At 41.4% G+C, this 17008-nt stretch overlaps 1 protein-coding gene across 1 annotated transcript; it reads left to right on the forward strand.

The window, feature by feature from the left end:
* The first annotated feature begins 464 nt into the window (after positions 1-464).
* SNIP1 (Smad nuclear interacting protein 1) lies at positions 465-13371 on the forward strand. Its single transcript, XM_010959872.3, has 4 exons — positions 465-760; positions 2037-2139; positions 10325-10923; positions 11882-13371. The coding sequence occupies exons 1-4, from the start codon at positions 534-536 to the stop codon at positions 12144-12146; spliced, it is 1194 nt and encodes a 397-aa protein (XP_010958174.2). The 5' UTR covers positions 465-533; the 3' UTR covers positions 12147-13371.
* Positions 13372-17008: the final 3637 nt, after the last annotated feature.

The following is a 17008-nucleotide window of genomic DNA, read 5'->3' on the forward strand; positions in this document are numbered from 1 at the left end:
AATGGCACGTAACAGAAAGTGTAGGAACAGAGGGAAAATACTAATGATTTGCCCATGGGCTACCATCTATGATTGCATTTCCTTTTCTTCCTTTTTCCTTCGTATTTCCAAACGTAAATGTAATCACAGTCTGCGCACAATTTTATATCCTCCTTCCGTTTAACAACCCAGGGTTTTTTTCCATTTGTCATAGAGAGTTTATAAATAGCATTACGAAAGGCTGCATAACATCTTTCCTACTGCTAGGAGTGTAGGCTGTCCCTGTGTTTAGTAATGACTAATAACGCGGCACCAAACAATACTGAGAGTAACTTTTCCCCGAAAGTTTGTTTTGGAGGAAACTTAAAAGTCCCGCCACCTGAGTCGGGTGACTAAGGTCCCGCCCACTCCGGCATCGTATCGCGTTATCTCCGCCGCGAGGGTTTCTGGGAGAGCGCGCACCCGGAAGCGGAAGTCCAAGGATCAAGTCCGTCATTTCCTTCAGGGAGAGGAGTGCAACGGACTTGTTTTTACTTGGCTCCGTGAATCTCAGCATGAAGGAGGTGAAGACTGAGCGGGAGCGGGGAAGTCGGCGAAGGCACCGGGACGAGGACATGGTGGCGCCGGCTGCGGCGGTGGTGGTGAAGCAGGAGCGCCTCAGCCCGGAATCCGCGCCTCCCGTCCACCGCCGCCCGGACTCCTCCGGCGGTAGCCCATCCCCGCCGGCTGGCGAGTCGGGCCGCCCCGGTCACCGCGGGAACCGAGCCCGAGGAGGTAGCCGGTAAGTGGGAAGCAGCCCGGGGAGGACCTTCGGTCGGCCTCATTGAGAAGGGAGGACGCGGCAACTTGGGCTTCATTCTAAAGCGATGGGAGTGACTGGTCGTGCTTGTGTTAAAGAACGTTTACTCCGGTACCTGTCATTGCGTTATAGTTGGGCGTTAAGCGCCTCATGCCTGTTGGGCAGCATCTCGACCCTACATTTCTGTGTGCCCAGCATTTGGCTGAGTATGGCCCAGCCGATAGCCCTGATAATTTAAGTTGAAAGATTTTTCCCATCTGCCTGCAAATGGAGTGCGGGCGTTATGTTTTAAGTTACCTGCACCGAAAAGTTTACACATCGAGGGCCTAGGCGATCTAGCTATAGATACTCTAAGGGGGAAAAAAGTTGTCTCTTGTTAGACTCGTCCCTTTATTCATTCATTCATTCAACATAGTTTTACTTAGTACCCATTATGTGCTAAAGATTGCTCTGGGTATTGGGGCCGCAAGGGTGAACATGATAGGTGGTCTCTGCTGTGGCGACATTGACGTTCTCTGGCCCTGGGACTAAATAGCAAACAAATAAACAAAATAGTTTCAGTTAGTAACAAGTCTTAGGGATAGGTTAAAACAGTAATGTAATGGTGAGAGAGCAAGGGAAGTGGTTCTCCTGAACCACTCTGAAAAGTCAGCCATCTGTGCTGAGACCTAAATGGTAAGAACAGTCCAGCCTTGTAAAGATCTAGGCAGAGGAAACAGCCCATGCAAAGAACCTGAAGTGAAATTAATTGTGATCCTCCTAGAAATAGGGGTGGAAGTGGAAGTCCAGTTATCCAGTGATCAAAGGAGAGTGGTAGAAATGAGGGAGGATGGGACCAGAGGACTTGCTGATTGATAGAGCGATTGTGTGGACGGAGTTGTGTGGAGGGGCTGTTGCTGGTGAGGGAAAAAAGAATCAAGAGTGACTTCTAGGTTTTTGGCTTGAGGAACAGGGTAGATGGTGATGCCGATTACCTAGATGGTAAAGACAGAAAAAGTTTTTTGAGGGTTGGGACTCTAGAGTTATGTTATCTGACAAATTGCAGTAGGCAGTTATATTAAAGTGAGAAGTTTCAGGAGGCAGTTATATATGTGGGAGACATTAGGGCTAGAAAAGTGAAGCTCCCGATTCTAGTATGATCAGCAGACACCTTCACAAATATGGTGTTTGTATTAGTACATAAGCCTGATACTTGAAGCTAATTTATATGAGGGAATGAAAATTTAGATAAAATCTGTGTGTACCATTCTCTGAATAGGTCCCCAGCCAAAAAGAAAAACAAGTCCTCAGGGAGAAGAAGTAAGTCTCCCCGGAGTAAAAGAAGCCGAAGTCCTCACCACTCAACAGTCAAAGTAAAACAGGTGAGTGGATTGAGATGTTTTCATACTGGCTGCAAATCGAGAGCCTCTCCCATCATAGCTAAAGAGTGTTGCGTATGTGTACATCTGTACTTGCAACGAACTTTTCTAAAAACTGGGCTTTTTTTTACCCCTGCTTGTTTTGTTAAAGTAAACCTTTTACTTTGAGATAATTGTTCATTCACATGCAGTTGTAAGAAATAATATAGAAGTAGCTGTTTCTCCCAATGGTAATATCTTACTGAATTACAGAACAATGTCACAACCAAAATACTGACATCAATACAGTCAAGATATAAAACATTTCCAGTCACCAAAAAGGATTATCCTGTAATCCTTTTATAGTCATGCCCACTTCCGTCCCATCCCTACCCCTCAACTCCCAATTTTGTCATTTCAAGAACGTAATGTAATGGAATCGTATAGTATGAAGCCTTTAGAGATTGGCTTTTTTCTTTCCACAGAATTCTTTGGAGCTTCATTCAGGTTGTTTCATCTCTCTGTTTATTGCTAAGTGGTATTCAAAGGTATGGATTTAACCATTTGCCCATTAAAGAACATCTGGTTATTTCCAGTTTTTGGCTATTAAGACATGGGCTGCTATATAAATATTTGTGTGTAGGTTTTTATGTGAACATGTTTTCATTTCTCTGGGACAAATGCCCGAAAGTATAATTGCCAGATGGTATGGGAGTTGCATGTTTAATTTTTTTAAGAAATTGCCAAACTTTTCCTGAGTGCTGTGTTAGTTTGCTAGGTTTTCCGTAACAAAATACCACAGACTGGCTGCCCCAGGCAGCAGAAGCTATAATTTTCACACCGTTCTAGAGGTGAGAAGAACAGTTCAGTTTCTCCTGAGGCCTCTCTCCTTGTCTTGCGAATAGCTATCTTCTTGGCTGTGTCCTCATAGCCTTCCATCTGTGCGCTCATATCCCTGGCTCAGGCCTCTTCCTTTAACTACATCAGCCATATTGGATTAGGGTCTCACTCATTTGAATTCAATCAGTTCTTTAAATACCTTATATCCAAAAAATGTGGTTACATTCTGAAGTGTGGGGTTTGGGGCTTCAGCATATAAATTTGGAGAGGGCACGATTCAGTCCATACCAGTGGCTCTGCCATTTTACATTTTCACTTGTAATATGTGAGCGATCCAGTTTTCTTCCTCACCAGCACTTGGTATTGGCACCGTTTTTTTTATTTTAGCCATTCTGATAGGTGTGTAGTGCTATGTCATTGTGATTTTAATTTGCATTTCCCTGATAACTGATGATGTTGAACATCTCTTCATGTGCTTATTTGCCATCTGTATTTTCTCTCAGATGAAATGGCCTTTAAGGTCTTTTGCCTATTTTTTAATTGGATTATTTGGGGATTTTTTTACTATTGAGTTTTAAGAGGTTTTTTTTTTTTTTTTTTTTTTAATATTCTTAGATACTAGGCCTTTTTGGGTAAGTGATTTGCCAATAATTTCTTCCAGTCTGTATCTTGTCTTTTCATTCTCTTAACAGGGTTTTTCTCAGAAAAGAAGTTTTTAATTTAGGTGGAGTCCAGCTTGTCCATTTTTCCTTTTTTAGGTTATGTTTTTGGTGTCATGTCCAAGAACTTTTTCCCTGGCCTTAGATCCCGAAGATGTTTTTTCCTTAAAGTTTTTCATGTATGACCATGATCTGTTTTGGGTTTGTTTTACTATTAGGTGTGAGCCTTAGAGTGAGATTCATTGTTTTGCCTGTGAATGTCCACTTGCTCCAGCACCATTTATTAAAAAAGCTCTTTCCTTCAATTGCTATTGCTCCTTTGTCAAAAATCAGTTGGGCGTGTGTGTGCATTTATTTCTGGGTTCTCTGTTCTGTTCCACTGATCTGTCACTCTGCCAGTGCCCCAATCTTGATTACTGTAGCTGTATAATGCCTTAAAATCAAATAGACTGATTCTTTCACTTTTTTAAAGTTGTTTTAGTGAGTCTCTTTCCTCTGCCTTTCCATATAAATTTTAGAATAATCTTATTTATATCTATAAAAAAATCTTGCTAGGATTTGATTGGAATTGTGTTAAACTTGCATTCTGGAGAGTTTTGGCTCTTTAAAAAATTCTTAATATTATATTGAGTTTTCTAACCCATGAACACTACGTGTATCTCCATTTATTTAGATCTTTGATTTCTTTCATCAGCGTTTGTAGTGTTCAGCATACAACTGTTATATGTGCTTTGTTAGATTTACAGCTAAGTACTTTTTTGAGTGATTGTAAGTGATATTTTAAATTTCAGTGTCTGCTTACTCACTGCTAGTATATTGAAATGTAATTAATTTTTGTATATTTGTCTTATATCCTGTGACTTTACCAAACTCAATCATTTATCTTAGGAGCTTTTTTTGTAGAGTACTTGGGAATTTTTGCATTGACAATCATATCTGCAAATAGGGACGATTTTATTTCTTCCTTTATAATCTGTATGCATTTTATTTCCTTTCTTGGTGCACTGGCTAAGACTTCCAGCACTATGTGGATACAGATACATTTTTTTGTTTTTAAATTTTTTGTAGGGGGAGATAATTAGGCTTTATTTATTTATTTATTTATTTATTTATTTAATGAAGGTCCTGGGGATTGAACCCAGGACATCCTGCATGCTAAGCACGTGCTCTACCACTGAGCTAGACCCTCCTCTCCAGCACCATGTGAAATAAGAGTAGTGAGAGCAGACCCTCTTGCCTTGTCCTCAGTCCTGAGGGACAAGCATTGAGTCTTCTTTTTACAGAAATTCTATGTTACAAAGTGCAAATAGAGACAATGGATTTTTTAATTTGAGAGACTATGGGCCAACTTTCTACAACCTTAAAGATAGAAAGCCAGACAGTCTTGGTGGTCTGTTATATGAGTTGGTCAGGCACTGCCTTGGCTATCAGAATTCAGCCACTGGCACCTCAGTACCCAGATTGAACCTCTCCTACCACTTGTAGGTAGGGAGGTGTGTGTGTGTCTAGGTTTATGCACAACTTGCAACTTTTTTGATTTAATAAATTTGACATGATACATTTTGTAGATTTAAGGTGCACAGAATGTTACTTTGATACATTTATGTATTGTAATGTGATTGCCATTGAAGCAGTATTTATCAGGTTACACCATTACAGTACAGTATTACTGTCTATATTCATTATACTGTGCATTAGATCTGTATGGCTTATTTACTAATCAGTACAAGTTTGTACCCTTAAATATTATCAGTCTTATCCTCCCACCATCCCACCACCCATCATCCCCTCGTAACCACCATTTTATTCCTTGGGTTTTGTTGTCTTTTTTTTAAATAACAGGTTTGACTTGCAGTTCTTTACCTCTAGTTTCTAAATCAACATTTCACAATAAATTCTGGGGCTTACAGCATGGAACTGTTCTGTGATTTACTATTTTGAAGTGTCTTAGGTTGCTTATCTGTGCTAACTTCTCTCCTGACTTTATCTCTTTTTAAAAAAATTATTGTTATTGAAGTATAGTCAGTTTACAATGTTGTGTCAATTTCTGTCTTTTCTGATTTATTTTTTATTGAAGTGTAGTTGATTTACAATGTTAGTTTCAGGTATACCAGATTATCTCTTAAAAAGCTGATTTGCTTGTATTAATTAGCTAGAAGTTTGGAAATGGCTCTCAAGCAAAAGGGCTTGAGGGCTTGACAGGCATTTGACACTCAGTGGCTTTCACGTGAGTTGTAGGAGTGCACACAGCTTGTGACTCCAGCTTGACTTGTGCTTACAGGTATTCTCTCCACCACTAAAAAAAATTTATTAATTGCATGCTCATCATAATAACACAGAAATCTGTAAAATAAAAAGTGAGAGTATGGTGTGTGTGGTATATGGTTACTCCTCTCATTGCTCCGCAGATTGCGCCTGTTTCCCCAGACAAAAACATCACCTCACTCCCCAGGGGTAGCCATTTTAGTAGTTTGATATTTATACTTCAAGGCTCTGTTATACTTACGCTCTCTTCTTTTCCTTTATGTTTTGGTGCGTGTGTGTGTGTGTGTATTCTATGCAAAGACTTCAATTCTGAAAAAAGAACCATATTATATCATTATCACACTTTATTAATAATTGAAGGTATATGCTTGACATCTTAGTTATTTTGTGTTACCTGATTATTTGATTTGTCATATTTTCTCCATAGTTTCTACCAGTGTTGCCTGGTATACACTTAACTAAAAATGAAGACCAAGAATGGCCCCTTAGATTTAGCAACATGGAGGCCATTGGTGACTTTGACTTAACAATTTTAGTGGAGTAATAAGGGTGAAGCCTAATTGGATGATTCAAAAGAAGATGGGAGAAGAATCGGAGACTTCTTAAAAAAATTATTTTTATTTTATTATTGTTATGGCAAATAGTCTGACCTTACTTCTTTTCTACTTTATTTTTTCTTATTTTATTTTTTCTTTCTTTCTCTTTGTTTCTTTGTTTCTTTCTTTCTATTTATTTATTTATTTCTGACGTATAGTCAGTTTACAATGTTGTGTCAATTTCTTGTGACCAGCATGTTTCAGTCATACATACACATATATATATATTCATTTTCATATTCTTTTTCAGTATATTTTCATTATATATATTACAAGATATTGAATATAGTTTCCCATGCTATACAGAAGAAACTTATTTATCTATTTTATATATAGTAGTTATATCTGCAAATCTTGAACTCCTAATTTATCCCTTCCCACCTCCCCTGGTAACTATAAGTTTGTTTTCTATGTCTGAGTCTTTTTCTGCTTTGTAAATAAGTTCATTTGTGTCTTTTTTTTTTTTTTTAAAGATTCCACATGTAAGTCATATCATATGGTATTTTTCTTTCTCTTCCTGGCTTCACTTGGAATGACCATCTCCAGGTCTATCCATATGGCAGCAGATGGCATTATTTTATTCTTTTTTATGGCTGAGTAGTATTCCAGTGTGCACACGTGCCCCCCACACACACACCCACATCTTTATCCAGTCATCTCTCGATGGACATTTAGGTTGCTTCCATGTCTTGACTATTGTAAATAGTGCTGCTGTGGACACTGGGGTGCATGTGTCTTTTTGCATTAAAGTTTCCTCCGGATATATGTTCAGGGGTGGGATTGCTGGATCATATGGTAAGTTTATTTTTAGTTTTTTAAGGAATCTCCATACTGTTTTCCATAATAGCTGCACCAAACTACAGTCTCACCAACAGTGTAGGAGAGTTCACTTTTCTTCACACCCTCTCCAGCATTTATTGTTTGTGGACTTTTTTTTTTTCTTTTTTTTAATTTTTAAATTTTTTAAATTAGAAAAAAATTTTTTTATGTGGACTTTTTAATGATAGCCATTCTGGCTGGTATGAGGTGATACTTCATTGTAATTTTGATTTGCATTTCTCTGATAATTAGCAGTATTGAGCATTTTTTCATATGCCTATTGTCCATTTGTATGTCTTCATTGGGGAATTGCTTGTTTAGGTCTTCTGCCCATTTTTGTATTGGGTTGTTTTTATTTTTATTTTTAATGGAGGTACTGGGGATTTTTGAACCCAGGACATCATGATTGCTGAGCATGCACTCTGCCACCTGAGCTATACTCCTGAGCTATACCCCACCCCTGGAGACTGATTAAAATAGAACTCTTTTGAGGAGTTTTACTCAAGAAGGAGGGAGGAAATAGAGTGGAAACTGACATAGGGAATGGACCCTAGAGGAGAGCAGGTGCTCATGCTGATGGGAATGATCCAGGATAGACTGGGGAAATTGATTATGTACAAGAGAGATGAGACTCACTGGAGTAATATCCCTGATGAGAGGGATAGCTCTGAGAGGGACGCACCCCGGTGCTGGAATTAGCTTTAGATAGAAGCACAGAGTTTACTTATGGTCACAGGAAGGGAAGACAAGAGTATCTGGGTGTCGATACTGGTAGGTGGGTAGATGTAGAAAATACCTTATGAGTAAATAAGGGGTGGGGAAGGCCATGTGGGAGATTTGAGGGATGAAACAGTCATGTGAGAGAATGAATAGATCAGGAAAATGCAGAATAGTTGTTGAGCATCAGTAAGGCGGCTTGGGGTCATACTTCTAAGGTGGGACCAGTCGGAATGGTTTGTGTTTTTCTGTAGCCACTTTGGTGTGCTTAAAACTGGTTGTGGTTTTGCCAGGACAGTGCAACAGAATGGCACAGGGGAGAGATTTGAATGTGTCTGCAAGGGAGTGATTGTACTGTGTGACCGTGGAATGTAAGTTAGGCAGGAAGGGAAGAGAGGCTGAAAGAGTGAGGGACTGTGCAAAGGTAAGAGTGTCAAAGGTGTGGGTGAGTCTTATCAGGATAAGGGCTGTTAGAATTGAGTAAAATATGAGCTGGGAAAGTGAGCAGAGAGAGGACTGCTTGAAATTGAAATTATACAGGGTTGCAGGTATTGGAAAGGAAAAGTTCCGTGTATAACCATGGGAGTGAGTGGTTGAGGTGAAGGGAGGAGACAAATAAGACAGTGGGAAGAGAGAAACTCAAAGAGAGGCCAGCGTGTTGGAAGAGGCACCTCCGTGTTATTGAAACCACCACGAGTAATGCTGGGGAGAATGACTTGAGCTGGTAGGACAGCTGGCACAAAGTGAGAGGAGATGATTCAGGATTAGTCCGTGATGGCAGCAGTGAGCATAATGGGTGACAGCAGTCTGGTGTGAGATTCAGAGGTGCAGTGTTTTTGTTGTTTTTTTTTTTTTAGGGAGAAAGAGAAGGGTGGGGAGAGTTCTAGAACAGCAGTGAGAAGCACGGATGACGCCTGCCATCTGTCCCAGCCCAGAGATGGTGGGAGCTGAGGGGAGGTCAGTGGGAGAGAACCAGCTTCCATTTGAGAGAGCTGCAGGGGAGCAGTGCACTCACGGCAGAGCCAGGGTTCTGTTGGAGCAAAAAGGGATGAGAACTGTCTGAGAAAACGTGGAGGATGTGGATTGGTTTTGCCCAGCTGTCCATTCGCTAGTACAGTGGCTTCAGGAATTGACAAAGGGTGGGATTTGGGGACAGAATCCTGGTTGTACAGAGCCTTATGCGGATTAGAATACAAGAGGGTAGCGGTAATGACTTGGAGTCTGTGACTTCTTATATCGACTCATTTAATCGGGGATAAAGGGCAGAATGAGATTAGTCCTGGAGAACTCAAGGCAGAAGGTGGTGGCAAGCTTGTGAATGCCTTGGGCATTCTGAGCAAGCAGGCCCCCCCACGTGACCCCTGTGTATGGCAGGGAGAAGGCCTTGGCGGGGGAGTGGGGGCAAAGTCTCATCCTAGTGCTCAGGATTTCCTCTCTACCCCTTCCCAGGAGGCCTTGCTCCTAAGTGTGCACGGCCTGCTCTGGAACTCTGATGCTCTGGTTATTAGATTAGTAAGGATAATCCTATCTTCGGGTGTCCATTAGATATTTCTTTCCTCTGAAAATTGTTTAATATCCTTTGCCTATTATCTACTGGGCTGACTTTCATTACTGAGTCTTTTTAAAGAAAACGTGGTACATTTCATTTTTTCAGATCTATAAAAAATATATCTATTACAGTTGACCCTTGAACAACACAGGTTTGAATTGCACTGGCCACTTATATGCAGATATTTTTCAAACACTACAGTACTACATATCCCGTTGTTTGAATCTGCAGACGCGGACCCTCGAGTACAGAGGAACCATGTGTACAGAGGGCAGACTGCAACTGCTCGGAGGAAGGGTTAACTATTAGCTTTTTACAGGTTTCTTATATGTCTTGCATGTTTCTTAATTTCATTCCTAGGTATTGAATAATTTTTGTTGCTGTTGAAATAAGATCTTTAAAATTACTATTACATTTTTGTTTTGGGCATAAGAGAAAGCTAGCTTGCTTTCTTCATGTATTTATCTTGTATATGACTACTTAACTCTCAGTTCTGTTTTCCGTATAAGCTTGCCCATAGGTATCCTTGTTTCTTGGGCCCTGAACGTGGACTTGCCTTGTTAGACTATTGATGGGCAGCAGCAGCCAGGGCTCCGTATTCTATGTGGTGGCCTTGCCAGGGAGCATGACCACCACTGATAACCTTATTTCTGAGGGACATTTTACTCTGAGTGCCAACGTCCAAATCACAGATGACTTTTTGAATGCAGCTTTGGTCATAGACTGTGGACCACCTTTAATTCTGGAATCTGTTTGAATGTCAGGAACGTGAGGATCATCCCCGGAGAGGCCGGGAGGATCGGCCGCACCGAGAGCCATCAGGACAGGAGCACAAACGAGCCCGAAACAGTGACCGAGACAGACGTCACGGCCATTCCCACCAGAGGAGAAGCTCAAATGAGAGGCCTGGGAGCGGGCAGCCTCAGGGACGGGATCGAGACATTCAGAACCTGCAGGCTCAGGAAGCAGAGCGGGAGTTTCACAACGCCCGGCGCCGGGAGCACCGGCAGAAGAACGACATTAGCACCAGTGGGAATGCGTCTCAGGACCCGGTTCCTCGGCCTGGCAGCAACAGCAAAGACAAGGAGATGCCTGCTAAAGAAAAGCCCAGCTTTGAACTTTCTGGGGCCCTTCTTGAGGACACCAACACCTTCCGGGGTGTCGTCATTAAATACAGCGAGCCCCCAGAAGCACGTATCCCCAAGAAACGGTGGCGTCTCTACCCCTTTAAAAACGATGAGGTGCTTCCAGTGATGTACATCCACCGACAAAGCGCTTACCTCCTGGGCCGACACCGCCGCATCGCAGACATTCCCATTGATCACCCCTCGTGTTCAAAGCAGCACGCCGTCTTTCAGTACCGGTGAGTGTCCTCAGAAAGAAACTGAAGTGCCGGCAGAAGCCAGCTGTCTGGCTCAGTTACGATTACTAAGATCTGTGTACGTGTGTGTGCAGAAGCAGACCACACCCCTCGTATCGAATACTAGTCTTAAGGAGTATTATTAATCTAACAAATAATCACCTTATATAAACTTTCACATTTGTATAAGAGGATGGACCTTGGTGGCAGAAATCCATATTTTGAATCCTGCCACTGCCACTGCCACTTACCAGGTGTTTGACCTGGGGCAAGTCACTCTTTGGGCCTCAGTTTCTAGCTACCTCACAGGGCTATTACGAGGATGCCTGGCTTGTGTTAGCTGAATCTGTATCTGGACAGTTTCTGTGGTACATCTGTTTCTGTTGGATGTTCACAGCAGTCCTGTGAGGAGGCCACAACAAGTATTAATACCCCATTTGACAGATGAGAAGATGAAGCTAGCAAAGCCCAGTGCATCCCTAGTAAATAATCACTGTAGTAGAACTTGGGCTCAAATCGATTTTGATTTGAACAGTTTTGATCATCTTATCTGTTCCTTTGACCCTGAAGACCAAATCTGCTGGTTTATTCCCATCAGGACAGGAGCTAAAATATGTTGAAAAATTGATGAAAGAAACATTGTATTGATTATAAACAATGCAAAAAAATGTATTACTTAATTATGACAAAAGGCCTTGGATTCTGCCTTTTAAGCTTTTGATCTTGCCATGAATTCCCTCCCTCATTCCCCAGTGACCAGTTCTCACCGTTTTTCTTTAAGTATATGTAACCTGCTCCGCATTTCCAAATCCCTGGCCATGCCTTCCCCTCGACTTCCTAGAGTTTGAACTTGAACTTGTCCAAGTGAGGTTATTGACATCATCTTGGCTACGTAGCAAAAAGAGCTGGATGATCTGAGGCAGGATTTCACCTACAGGTTTCCCTCCTTTCTCTCTCCTAGGCTTGTGGAATACACCCGTGCTGATGGGACAGTCGGCCGCAGGGTGAAGCCCTATATCATTGACCTTGGCTCAGGCAATGGAACGTTCCTGAACAACAAGCGAATTGAGCCACAGAGATACTACGAACTGAAGGAAAAGGATGTACTGAAATTTGGGTTCAGCAGCAGAGAGTATGTTCTGCTTCACGAGTCCTCTGACACCTCTGAAGTGGACAGGAAAGAAGACGAGGATGACGAGGAGGAGGAGGAGGTGTCTGACAGCTAGCAAACTGGGAAACAGCCCAAACTCTCGAGAGACCGTTTTTCTCTTCGAAGGCTTTGGGATTGACTCAAAGGGCACCATGGTGCTCTCTGTAATGCCTCTTATTGCCTTAAGTCTTTCCTCTGTTGCTGACCAGCTTCTGCTCCAGTGTAAGAATTTTGACTTCTGTTTGGTTGAACTTTTTTCTGTGGTGCAGCAGCCGCACGCCTGTGGGCATCTGTTTTCAGAGCAGTCTCACCAACCCATTGTGTTCTAGTAGAAGCACTGTGGCTTTAGTTGGTGCTTTCAGAACTGCTGCCTAGGAGACTATAAACCCTTAGCTAAAGGGGAATTGTGGCTTGTTCTCTTTGTATAGTTACTTTATTTATATAGTCGCTAAGCTTCGTGGACTGGGTTTGTTTTCATTTTGGGGGCAGACCCCTGAACAGAGAATCTTACTAAGCTTTGGTTATCACCAAAACCGCCTCCAGAACATACCAAAGCTTTGACCTGATTGAGCTCTTGAGTCATAGAAATTGATTTTGCACTTCGTTATTTGAGGTGGGGGCGGGGGGATTTACTACATGACCTCATTATTGACTGTTGGGCTTAGACGCTATATGGAGCCTGCTTAAACTTGACTGTACAGGAAGATCATGGCCACTGCCAGCAGGTGCTGATTCAGTGTCACGAGAGGCTGAAGTGGGTCGTGGCTCTGTTTCCTGTGAGAGAACTCTGATTGGAGCATGTACATAACAGTTTTGGTCATCTAATCTGTTCTTCAATTTTGCAGTTTTATTTAGACGTTATCTTCCTCTTTGAGAAACACACTGTCATTTATGTGGCAGGGTCCTTGCTTTATTCTAATAACGTATATGTGTCTAAAGGAGGTTGTGTGGTTTACATGTTTCATCTTTTTTAAAATAATGTTCAGAGAGGTTGTTTTACCTTCCCAAGGCTGGAATTAGGCATGGGAATTGCCCAATTTCCTAATTTTCCACCAGAGGAATATGTGTAAGTAGAAAAGTCATAACTACTTACATCTGTTGTGTGTGTGTGTGTGTGTGTGTGTGTGTATATATATTAAAAGAATTGTGTGTGAAAGAGCTGCATACTGATTTCCACATGAGAATGTTTTGTGATGTAAATGTAATACTACATGATAGGCAAAGGCCTCCCTGCATTTGAAGAGCAGGTTTTCATTTATATGTATTTTTGGAATAAAAAATAATAAAATTTGTAAATATAACCCCATTTCAAGGTGTATCTTCTTTCCGAGCATTGAGGACCTTGTGTCCATAGGAGTATTTACTGCTAAAGAAATCTTTGTATCAGTATCTTTGCGGTAGAAATAGACAGTTGTAGAGGGGGTCATGGTAGGTGATGAGACCCACACCTGCACTGGAGTCGAGATCTTCAAATCTCGGGAGTGAGCCTTGGTCCTGTGGAAGCAGCAGTGTTTTCTGAGTTGGCAGTGAAGGGGTTTTCCTCCCAGAATAGTCAGAGTTGGGGCAGGCTATACATAGTGGGCCTCATACCAGTTTACCCCGTCCCTGCTGTTTCACCCTCCGGTGGTCACGGGGGAGCAGGGCGGGGAGAAAGGAAAGAGGGTGCAGCTCAGTCGGTGCTGCTGCTGACTTGTTCCTCTTGGGTCGAAACTGATGATACTATGAGAGTGTCTTCCTTACCGTTGTTTTTCCATTAAGGTCTCACATCCTTCTGTGTACTCAGGGTCAAAGGTTGACCAGTGTGGGGAGGGGCAGCTGACTTTTTGTTTATTGAAAAGATCCCCTTGGAGGAGTGAACAGTGAGTAAGGTCAGTTAGGTGAAAGGTCAGGTGAGTGAAGCCACAGTTGGCATCGTCCCCCAGTGTGCTCTATACTGGCCACTGTAACTGCTGTTTTCCTAATTTTGATATATGCCATAGATCATGTATTACATATGTGCATGTCTGAAAGGTTTTGTATTGATGAGTTTTTCTCTTGATCCAGCCTGGTGATGGTTTTCTCTTTCTGGAATTAGGCACTAACCTGGCATCTCACTCCAGGCGCTCCTTGTTGAATTTGTGTAACAACTGCTCCCAGGGAGCCTTGGGCTTGGCTTCAGGCACCAGCCTGGCAGGCACTGTGATAGATGAGCACTTTGTCTACATTTTTTCAATAAAAGGTCCTAATTGGGTAGCAAACGTTTGCTTCCTGGATTAAGAGATTCTTCAGATTCTTCATGCAAAATATCTGGGAAGGTGCCCCCTCTACACACACACAGACACACTTTTTTTTTTTGTTTTTTTAAGAGAGAGAGTCAAAGACACTAATCTCCAAAGCCAGATATCACCAGCAGACTTCTCATTTGAAGTTGACATAATTCTAAAACTTTCTTCTTGAATTAATTCACTGCTTAGAAACTTATGTTCACCTTAGCTATTTGCAATTGCTTTATTCCCCACCTTTTTCTCCACCCTGGCTAGCTAGCTTGTCAGCAAGTCAAGCTGCCAAAATCAAGTGATCCGCGAAACAGCCCTTTGCTTCTGAGCCCCTGCCCCAAATCCTGTGGTCGTCTACCGTTCTGCTGAGATACAGGACAGAATCATCAGATTGTCCCCGTAAGCCTCTACCCAGTCATTTTCTAGTTCCCTATTTCTGATACTGACAAAGGATAGCTCATTAAGCGCAACTGGTGATGGAACTCTTAAATACTTTCTCATATCCTGATGATAAGGGAAAGCAGAGTAATCAATTCAGATAACTGAAAATTTTTCTTGAAATTTTATATTATTGTACTGAGACGCCAACATACATCTATATAGCTTGGTTTTTAAAGCCTTAGAACTGAAATATATATATTTCAGATTGATTATTATTTGGTATGGTGCAGAGATGGTTGTATTTTTTTAACATCTTTCCCTTTGTGGAAATTAGTTGTGGATGTGAGGAACAAAATGATACCCTGCTAATCAGCCTAAGTGTGACTTGCACATAACACACCAGCAATACCTCCTTGTGAGATAATGCTCTGATTATAGGATGTTCCTGGGTGTGTAAGTTTATATCAAGTGAAAGGGCTACTTGATTTAAATTAAAGCATTGTAATTTAAAGCTCCATTTGGTCTCCTGGGTAAACTTCCTAGTACATTTACATCATTGTAAAAGACAGTGGATTCCTTCATATTTACTCTAAAGTTAAAGTGAATTAATCCAACCAATCAATGGTTACATAAGCTTGCTATGCTAGCAATTGGTTTATAGCTATGAGTTAGAAATGCAGCACTAATTTGGAGGTGGGCTGTACCTTGAGCAAGAGATGGTATTTGGGGTACACCTTAGAGATAGGTAGGTTTTGTGTGGTTTTTTTTTAATTGAAGTATAGTTGATTTACAATGCTGTATTAGTTTCTGGTGTACAGCACAGTGATATATATATATATATACATATTCTTTATTACAGGTTACTGCAAGCCATTGAATATAGCTCCCTGTGCTATACAGTAGGACCTTGTTGTTTATCTATTTTGTACCTAGTAGTTTGTATCAGCCAATCCCAAACTCCCAATTTATCCCTCCCTTCCCCCTTTCCTCTTTGGTAATCATAAGTTTGTTTTCTATGTCTGTGAGTCTCTTTCTGTTCTGTAAATAAGTTCATTTGTGTCATTTTTTTTTAGATTCCACAAATAAGTGATATCATATGATAATTGTCTTTCTCTGACTGACTGACTTCTTCACTTAGTATGATAATCCTAGGTCCAACCATGTTGTTGCAAATGACATTATTTCATTCCTTTTTATGGCTGAGTAGTATTTCATTGTATACATATACCACATTTTCTTTATCCAGAGAATAGGTAGATTTTAAACCAATGGCAGAGAAGGGCATTGTTTTAGACTGAGCAGTCTGAGAGACAGCAAGACTGGAGTGAAGTATGTGGAAAGGATCCTATAAAATCATTTACCTGAGGTCCCTCAGCAAGGCTGAGCTAGAGCTGGGGTGGAAATCACCTCAGTCCTTGTTCAGTGGTCTTTCCTCTGGAGTCTTCCCTCCCACCTCCCTCGCAGAGCTTCATGGAGAGGTTTGAGGAGGGAAAAGACAGCTGGTTCATTAGGCTTCCTGATTCACAGGAGGTTCAAGGAAATCCCAGGGGGTGGGACTTTCACGGGTAGGGAGTGGCTTAGGCAAATTCTGACTTCACCAAGTCATAGTCAGAGCTACTTGGAAATCATCATGCTAATTCACAAAAATAGACAAATATTCAATAATCAGGTGCCTAAGAAATGTCATATACTGAGACCTCTAATAAAATTGACCAATGTTCAACATTTGCTACATATAAGGCACCGTTCTGAGCATTTTACATGTGCACAAATACATTAACTCATTTCATCCTCATAACCTTGTGAGGCAGGCCTCTATTATCATCACATTTTGCAGATGCCAAAAGAGGGGAATATTTCTAGGCAGAGACTAGCACTCAGAAATGCCTAAGGTGATAAATGAGGCTTCGGAAGCACTTGAAGTTGAATAGGGGAAAAGAGGGTGATTGAGACTTCTGGTGTCTATTAATGATGAACTAGTTATTTTTCTGAATCCTCCTGCTGAAAACAGCTAAAACTTCTTGATAAAATATAAGCAAAGATTTTTCTTAAAGCATCCAAAAATTGACAAGAAAGTAGAGAGTTATCAGGCCAGAAGTGTAGATAAACAATAATCCAGAGAGAAATGGAACACAGATGCCTAGAAAATATATTAGATCTAAAGGCAAACTGAATTTGATTCTAGCAAATCAGACCTCGCCCTGGGTTGAATGGGACAGAAATCAAAACCCAAAGCCCTCATACAATGACTAGTCAAATAGAACATGTTCCCCACAAAAAGCTGGCATACCAAAGGGCTATA

The sequence above is a fragment of the Camelus bactrianus genome, chromosome 13 (assembly GCF_048773025.1).
Source record: "Camelus bactrianus isolate YW-2024 breed Bactrian camel chromosome 13, ASM4877302v1, whole genome shotgun sequence".
NCBI lineage: Eukaryota > Metazoa > Chordata > Mammalia > Artiodactyla > Camelidae > Camelus > Camelus bactrianus.